Source organism: Procambarus clarkii, chromosome 9, assembly GCF_040958095.1.
Source record: "Procambarus clarkii isolate CNS0578487 chromosome 9, FALCON_Pclarkii_2.0, whole genome shotgun sequence".
NCBI lineage: Eukaryota > Metazoa > Arthropoda > Malacostraca > Decapoda > Cambaridae > Procambarus > Procambarus clarkii.
The window spans coordinates 25691930-25701171 of NC_091158.1; the positions used below are offsets into that span (position 1 = coordinate 25691930).

Below are 9242 nucleotides of genomic sequence, written 5' to 3' on the forward strand. Positions count from 1 at the left end.
CTTCCTTAGTGTTTTCACGGCTACCCCGGTTTTCTGGTACGGCCGGGGCTTTGGGGGAACGGCTCGGCCCCGGGGCCTGTCGTGTAGGTTCCTGGGGCTGGGGAGGGGCTGACTTGGGGGGCCTTGGCCCCGTTGGGCCCCGTGGGGGTTTTTATCCCCCTCTAGGCGGGGCTTGTGGTTACGCGGAGTGGGGTCTTTCCTCCCCACTCGCCGTACGTGCTGTTGGGCGTCGGCCCCTCCCCGGGCTCGGTTCCTTGGCCTTTGAGTCGGTTGGTTCCGTCCTGTGGGTGGATGTTTCCTCCCACCCCTTTTTGGGACGGCGTTTTCGTCATGTTTCCCCGTTCGATGGGGTTCTGCTTGACTTCTGATCTCGGGTGCGCCTGCGCCTTCGTGTGCCTTCGGGACTAGTGTTGGCTTCTGTGTTCTCGAGGGTACGGGAAGGTTTTTCGCTACTTCCCGCATTATTGGAACGTCTGTCGGCTCCTCGTCCTTGTTGCCCTGTTGGGCTACTTGTTGCCCTGTTGGGCTACTTGTCGCCCTGTTGGGCTGCTTGTTGCCCTGTTGGGCTGCTTGTCGCCCGGTTGGGCTGCTTGTCGCCCGGTTGGGCTGCTTGTCGCCCGGTTGGGCTGCTTGTCGCCCGGTTGGGCTGCTTGTCGCCCGGTTGGGCTGCTTGTGGCCCGGTTGGGCTGCTTGTGGCCCGGTTGGGCTGCTTGTGGCCCGGTTGGGCTGCTTGTGGCCCGGTTGGGCTGCTTGTGGCCCGGTTGGGCTGCTTGTGGCCCGGTTGGACTGCTTGTGGCCCGGTTGGGCTGCTTGTCGCCCGGTTGGGCTGCTTGTCGCCCGGTTGGGCAACTTGTCGCCCGGTTGGGTTCCTTTTTGGGCTCTTTGCTTCTTTGGCCAGTTTTATTGTTCCTGCTTCCTCTTTTGGCTACTTTTCTCGTGCAGTAGTCCTGGCTGGCGCCTTCCCACAGAGAGGGTGTGCGGTTCGGCCAGCGTGTTATGCGCATGCGCCGTGGAGTTTGTTTTGGTCTGGGCGGTGTTTCAGTGCTGGTGTTTTGCACCCTTTTTGCTATAGTGCTTCGTCTCTCGTTCTTCTCCCTGGTTGCGGTATGTGTCCCTTCGCGCCGGGGGTGTCCTGGTTCCCAGTTGTGGGGAGGCCACCGCGGTTTTCCCTGTGTCATGGGTGTAGACCGCCTCCTTCGGCTCTCCCTGCTCTCCTGCGGGTCCGGCAGGGTCCGGCTCTGGCGTCTTCACCTGGCGGTGCTCCCAGGTTCTTCTGGGCACGGTTGCGTCGTGTCAAGTTCGTGCCACCATTCGCCAGGTGAGTTTCTGCGGTCTGGCGTCTTTTGGCCGGGCGCTGGATGCGGTGTTGTTTATATACCTGTCTTTATTTAGGTATATTTTTGTACGACTGAGACCGTTCGCACACCAGTGACTGTCCCTTTTTCAACCCTTCCTGTCCCCCTCATGTGCATGTCCAACCCATGCTGGAGTCATTCAGGGGACCCTCCTTTTTTACTGTTGTGAGGTGTGGGGGTTGTAGGGTTGGTTCTGTACTCATCTGGTAGGCTCCTGGCTGTGCTTGCAGGTTTTGAGCTCTGGCTCTTGGGTCCCGCCTATCTGGTAGAACTTGCGGGATAGTACCAGTGGAGTGCAGTGGTGCTGTTGGCACATTTGGGGAACACTGTATTACCATCAGAGGTCTGCTTGTTACACGACCTACTTGCGAGCATAAGCTTTCTTGCTGGTTCGTCTGTGGACTTCCAGGGCGCACTAGCCTGTTTTCGTATGGCTGTTCCGGCCCGTCCTGGTTGTGGGGGTATGTGGGCCGGTGGACTGCTCCTAGCAGCTGCCTGGTGGGCCACCCTCTGGCCGGTCTAGCCTGGCCTTGGGCCTTTGCAGAAGGGTGTTGCTATTTACATGTTGCATGTTGCAGTGGTGCCTGCTGCTGCTGCTGCACGTGTGCATTGGTACCGTGTTTCACGGTGGCGTGTCCTTGTTCCTGTGTCCGGTTGTGTAGTGGCACTTTGCTGCCGTTTTGTGCCTGGGGATTGCGTGGGTTTTTTTTCTGTCCCTGCCTGATTGTCCACCCCTGGTTGTTCTCCTGGGGTTTTTGTGCTTCTGCTCTTTCTTCCTGCCTCCTCTGCAGCAGGGATGTTCTGCGTGTGTTCTTAGGCGTTGGTCAGCCTGTGTCCTGTGATGTGCTTCTTTGTCTCGGTCTTTTGCAGATGTTCGTACCCCTTGGTTCGGGTACTGTTCTGGCGGCGACCCTTCCACCTTCTTTGGTTTCCTAGCTTGCCCTGCCGGTTGTTTTTTTTTGGGGGTCTTGTGATGTCTCGCGTCGGACCCGTCGTTTCTGAACTCCTGGCGGGCTTGCATGCTTTGGGGAGTTTTTCTGTTCAGCAGACATTCCATCTCCTTGTACCTGGGTTTCGGTGGTCGCACCCGAGATCTTCCCGCGGCTCTGCCTTTTTCCTGGGCTCGGAGGGGCCTTGTCGGGGCTGCTTATGTTCTGCCTCGCGGTCTCGCCTCCGGTTGGTGGTCGGGTGGCTTCGTGGTAGGTGTCCCACCTGCGTGCTTCTCTTGGCGGCAGTATGGGGTATTTTGGCGGTCCTTCCTTTTCCTGTCCCTTCTTAGGTGGTTACTCTTGTTGGCTTGGTTTACTCTCGGCTTGGTTTTCTGGTGGGGGTTGGGGGCCGTCGTCTTGCCACATACTGTCGCCTCTTTTCGTGCGGCGCGGGCGGAGCCGCTTCAGCTTGCTTTCGGTCTTGGTGTTGCTTCTGCACCGTTAGTCAGCTGTCTTGTGCGTCGTTTCACCTCCGGCCTGTTCGTGCGCCGCTTGCACCATCCTGGTCTCTGGTCAGCGTGCTCTGTCTTCTCCTCGGTTGGAAGTGCCCCTTCGGTTCCGGTGTGTTTTTTCATCGGCTCTTTCCTTTGTACCATTGCCTCTGGGGGTCGGGTCGCTGAGTTTTCTTGCTCCTTTGGTTTTAGCGTTTTGGTTGTTTGGTGGCAGCAGTCTCCATCTTTTCTGGCGCGGGGTGGGGCTGCTGCATTCTGGAGGGGTCCAGGGTTTGTTGGTGCTTCGTTGGTCGGGCCGGGGGTGTGTCGTTTTTGTGTTCAGTGGCGGCCCTCCGCTGTTGTTTGCGTGCCACGGCGTTTGGGTCCGGAGCGCGTTTTGCGTTGATCCGGTTCTGTTCTTCCCGGTTCGCGGGTGATAGTGTCCCGGGTGGTCAGCCGTGTTCTTGCGGCTAAGCTGCCTGGGTTCTTCCCTCATGCCTGTGGCGTTCATGGCTTCGCTGCTCTCGCTGCCGTCTGGGCGACGTGGCCTTGCGGTCTTTCGGGCATGGATTTTTGGTGTTCGTGCAGGGGCCTTGCTGCTCGTGGTTCTCTTGTTGTTCTCGGGATTTTCGGGGCTGTGGCGCCTTGGGTTGGCGTTTGCTGTCGGCTGTCTCGCCTCCTTGGGGGGTGCGTGGTGTCCGCCTCCCGGTTCTGTCCCTTTGACCTTCCTCTGTGGGTAGTTAGCTCCGGGGAGCCAACGGGGCTCCCCCCAGAAAACCAGCATTGAATGTAATGAAACGCCATTTTCTGGGTGAGATCCGGAGGCTCCCTGGCATCCCTCCCTCCCTCCGGTCTGCGTTTTTCGCGTGTTTTGACATCCAGCCTCAGAACTGATGGGTGGATAGCCGGTATAGCGAGCGCATCCAATTGTATCTCTGAGCGTCACCCTTGCAATCCTATGCTATTTATTTAGATGATACTTAGATGAATCGTTTTCTGCGTTCAGTGATGAAGCATCTGATACAAATAGCATAGATGAACAGTGTTAGCGGCTTCCATGGTGGTGTTTTCCATAGATATTTTCAAGAATACCTGAATCTCTTCCCAACTGACGGACACTCTTGAGGCTAGCGGAATCTCTTCTTGACTGACGGACACTCTTGAGGTAAACTGAATCTCTTCCTGTGTGGGGCCATACAAAGCGATCTTTTCAAGACTACCTTACAAATTGATCTTTTCCTATAATCTTTTCAATACTACCTTATGCTTTACAAGCTTGGTTATATACAACCTACAAGTTCTAAAGCCAAGGATGTACGTAAGTGAGTTATTTGCAAGCACACAGAATGAAGAAACAGGAAGCAAAAATTTATCTGTACTTGGTGCACTGGGAGCGAAGTCGCGCTGTGTACCATGGGCTACTTCGTTGATTATTACTCACTTCCGAAGTACTAAGTGTGTAATACAGTGTGTTACTGTGTAAATAGTGTGTGAAACTGTACATATTGTAATTTTAGTGATTTTTTAACAGGTAATAATGCGACAATAAACATTTATTGTGGACACATTACTGACACATGTATCACAGTTCCATGGAACATTATGAACGTTGTACTGTATACATATTGTAAAGGACACAAATATGCATCATATACGATAAAAAAATAAATAAAACCGCATTGGAAATACATAAAACAAATAATTGAAAATGTATTTGTGGCAACACCCGGTGCTTGAATGGCCCGCGCGACCGTGTCTGGGCGAGTCAAGCACAGGCGACCAGGTCCTGATGACGTCACAGCGCATCTTGTCCCCGTCCCTACAACCAAAGTAAGTGGAATTTGGTACTTATTTTTACATAGACATATTCATGGAAGGGAATTTATCATTTTACGAAAAAAAAAGAATTTTTGGGGAACACTTCATTTCAAGCGCACCGGGTGAATTTCTCAATAAACTCCGCGCAGCACGGTGGTTAACCCTTCAATTGCGTTTCGCATCATATGACGCTTTGACCGACTTGCAGTAAATTGCGCATCGCATCATGTAATGCTTTGGAGTACTACGCAAGATTTAAACGGCCCGCGGATACACGGGGTTCACCACACCTTCATCAGGGCTCTTGTAAACAGACGCCATTTTTTAAAAAAATCGTGGGCCAAACTCCCGGGTGTTAGGGGCCTCAGTATTGAGTCAGCTACCAAGCCTGACGCACGCAGCATGAACTCACAGCACTGCTGTTCAGCTTGTGACCACAGCATCGCCTAAAAATGCCAAAATATACTTGTTCATGCTATTATGTAGCAATGATATTATTACAGAAGACCCCTGACTGTGATAAAACTGACCAGGGTTCTGATAATAGCAGGATTGTGGTGATATTTGGCGCTGTGTGAGGGAGGATGGTGGCGTTGTCTTCTGAGTATGTGTGGCCACCTTTTATTGACTGCACTCACCATACCAGCTTAGTGGTTCGCTATGGTGAACACAAATGTAAATACTTATATATAATGTGTGTATAGTGTGAGATAACAGCGAGAGTAGGAGGTTGGGAGCCGCCATTTTGGTGAGGGAGGAGCGTCGTCTGCAGGACTTACCATGTTGTTTACTGATGACCACGATGGTCTTTGGGCACCATACCAGTTTACTTGTACAAGTATGGTGAATAAAACAGGTAGATATTTATATATAATGTGTGTATATAGCATAATAACACCACAAACAGTATTGTTGGAGTAGAAATATTAGTGCGTCTGGCCTTGAGGGCGGCAGCCATCAGCTGACTGTGAGGTCCTACGTCTTTGTGCCTTTACTCACCATACAAGCTTAGATGTACAGTTATGGTGAACAAAACATGTAAATACTTATATATAACGTCTGTATATAAAAGCAAAAACAGTATGGTGGGTGGAGAATGGTGGCAAGTCAGGTGAGGTGAGGTGAAGGAGGGAGGGAGTGGCAGCCAGTGGCAGCCAGTCACTGCCTGCCACTGCCACTGCCACTCAGCATACCAACTTAGTGGTTCGTTATGGTGAACACGAATGTAGATATTTATATATAGTGTCTGCATATAGTGAATAAAAGCAAAAACAGTATGGTGGGAGGAGAATGTGGGCGAGCGAGGTGTTGAGGGAGGACGTGAGTGGCTAGCTGGTACATGGCGGTCACTCCTCGTTACTTTTTGACTCATAATACCAACTTAGTGGTTTGTCATGGTGAACAAAACATGCAGATACTTATATATAACCTGTGTATATAGTGTAATAACCGACAAAGTATTTGTTCACTGTTTGATGAACATAATTGAATCAACAATATGCACACCATATTTTTGAGTACAGCGATGATTCACTCATTTTATTATATAAATATATCACACTACACACTATTGAATAATATTACAGCAAAAAAACTACGAAAAATCAATCAGAGACATTGAAATAATTAGGTAATTATCTCTTTGTGGAAACTCCGGCCTGACAGCTGGCGAGCAACAGACCGCCTGGGACGCACGCTGAGTCAGCGCCTATTTTTTGGCAGACTTCCCCGCCCTATAGCGGGCAATATATGCCACTTACGATTTTTCTATTATTTTTCCCGTGATCAGTGAACACAAATTAACAGGTTAGGAAGAAAAAATAATTTTTTTTTTTTTTTTTTTTTTGGTATGCACCTGTGGATGTCAAATGGTGTATAGCTATGCGCCATTTAAGGGTTAAGGTGAGAAAACTAAAACGAGTATACACATTTAGGCGTTGCCGCACACTCGCCCGCACCATTAGCCCCATGACGTGAAAGTCTGCGGCGCTCTCGTGACGCGGGCGATAGTGTTAATAGGTGTGGAGCCACCCAAGCAGCCAGCAACAGAGCGCACCTTGGACACTCACTCATGTTACACAAACCTCATGATTGTTTGTTGAAGCGAGGCTGCTCTGTACTCGGATCCTAATTATTTGCCATTCACACTGTATCATTTATAATTAATGTATCCCTATGCTTAAAATATATATAAATGATAATAAATCATTTTCTTTCAATGTATTAATTGTACCTGGTCATTATTAGGGCCCGCGCAGGAATATCCCTGCAAAAAAAAAAAAAAAAAAAAAAATTTATTGTGACTTATTTCCTGCATACCATTCTGAAAGTGCCATCACATTTACTTTGTAACATCTTGCCACTGTATTCATTCTCTATGCTTAGTAGTTTTTATTAGTGTCTGCAGTTTTTTCTCGTGTTAGATACCTCCACATAGTCCCAGACACAAATCCCATGATTATTAATAAAAAAATTGCATTGAGATTGTTCTCATTACCTACTGATAGTGACTGCTAGAATTTCCCTGTCCAGTATTCTCTAAGTTTGATGATTACAAATATTTTATTATTGATATTTCTAGAGTGATTTGATTGGCATGGGCTTTGATAACTTCTTAGTCATTGGAGACGTCTACAGACGAGACGAGATTGACTCTTCTCACTATCCTGTGTTCCATCAAGTAGAAGGCGTCAGACTGTGTACAAAAAGAGAAGTAAATTATGTGTATTTAACCATTCATAAATTTTGCATGTGATGTTTGTAATGAAATAGCAGTAAATGTGATTATTGTTAGTACAATATTTTAGAGGGATACAAAAATTCAAATTGGCTATTGAAAATGAAATGGTTTCTACCTGAGGTGAGTTTAATTCAAATTACTGTACTGTACGTTATATGGAGAAAAATAATGAAATGAATTTACTGTAGATAATTGCAAAGTAATTAACAAAGTGTAGTTATAGGATGAGAGTTACACTTGTGGTGTCCCATCTTCCCACTACTTTTTGTCATATGATGCTTTGAAACTACCGATGGTTTTGGCCTTCTCTGCCTTCTCACTTAACTTGTTTAAAACATCTACCACTCTACAAAAGTAAACTTTCTAATTATTTTGACACTGTGTATGGCGTCTCCCTCCACCACATCACTGCCTGATGCGTTCCATTTGTTAACTATTCTGATACTAAAAAAAAGTTCTTTCTACTGTCTCTATAGCTCATTTGGGTACTCAGTTTCCATTTTTGTCCCCTTGTGCATGTACCCCCTGTGTTAAGCTGTTTTTATCTACCCTATCAATTCCTCTGAGTATCTTTTACATGGTTACAATGTCTCCCCCAACTCTTCTGTCTTCCAGCTATATGAGGTTAAGGTCCCATAGTCTCTCCTCGTAGCTCATACTACTCAGCCTTGGGTCCTTGGGTTATTGATGCTTGGTTGTTTCGCCAGGGGTGCGTCATGTGTTGTCCGGTTGCGGCTCTTCGCCGTTACCTGCGTGCCGTGGCTGGGGATGCGCTTTGGGTTGATTTGGTTTTCCTCGTTCCCTGTTCCAGAGCTCAGGTTTCCCAGGTCGCCCGCAGGGTTATTAAATCTAGCCAGCCTTCGGTCTATTCTCCCGCCCGTGCCGTTTGGACATTTGCAGCTTTCGTGACCGTGTTTACTAACATGTCTTGGGCTCATTTTGGGCGCGGGGATTTGGAGGTCGTACAGGTTCCTGGCCGCCCGTTATTTTGTGAGCAAGTCTGCTCCTGGGTGTTCTCTTGTGTTGCTTTGGGTTGCAGGTTGCAACCTGTTGTCTTGACTTCACTTTGCGGAGTTTGTGGCGGTCGCCTCCCGGGTCAGCTCTTTCTTTTCCTTCTTTTTGGGTATGAAGCTTCAGAGGGAGCCGTAGGGGCTTCCCTCAGAAAACCAGCATTGAATGTAATGAAACGCCATTTTCTGGGTGAGCCCCAGAGGCTCCCTGACAACCCTCCCTCCCACCGGTCGGCGTTTTTTTGCGTTTGTTGAAGCTTAGCTTCCGAACTGGAGTGCTTTGCAGCTGGCGCCGTGAGGTCCAGGCCCCACCCCTTCCCCCCTCGGAGAGGGGAGGGCTGCACGGACGAGCAATGCGGGAGTAGTGTGTTTTGTTTGCTTGTTTCCTTGGGATTGTAGGGAGTTCTACCTCTCTGTTTGGATTTTGTTGTTAGTTTCTTACCATGTGGGGTTTGTTTTGTTATACAGGCATACCTCAGAATAAGAGTTTAATCCGTTCCTGGAGACGCCTCGCCTTCCGAAAACTCGCATTCCGAAGTTAATTTCCCCATAAGAAATAAAGGGAAATGAATTAATCCGTTCCTGACTACCCCAAAAACCCCACATCAAACTAAATTTTTATACCTAATTTACCTAATTCATCTAAATAAACCTACAAAACTGTGTTCCAGTTATTACTTACCTTGCTGTCGAGTGCTGTAGGCGTATGGAAGATGGTGAGGAGGGGGGAGGAGGAGAGGAGTTACTGTTTGGAAGGGGAGTCCCCTTCCATAATCACATCACATAACCCCATGCCTTGTAACACTATGGATACCACTTCTCTTCCTAAATTTTTCAAACCAGCCCCTGCTTGCCTTAAACTCTTTCTTATCTGCATCACTTGTTCAATTGTTGCAGGG

General features: G+C 48.7%; 1 protein-coding gene across 1 annotated transcript in view; it reads left to right on the forward strand.

Annotated features, from left to right (window-relative positions):
* The window catches only part of LOC138349839 (probable phenylalanine--tRNA ligase, mitochondrial), a 109616-nt gene extending 102253 nt beyond the window's left edge, over positions 1-7363 (forward strand). The window contains exon 4 of the mRNA XM_069321290.1: positions 7175-7363. Within this exon, the coding sequence (XP_069177391.1) occupies positions 7175-7348 (174 nt within the window). The 3' untranslated portion in view covers positions 7349-7363. The remainder of the gene's footprint in view (positions 1-7174) is intronic.
* The last annotated feature ends 1879 nt before the right edge of the window (positions 7364-9242 follow it).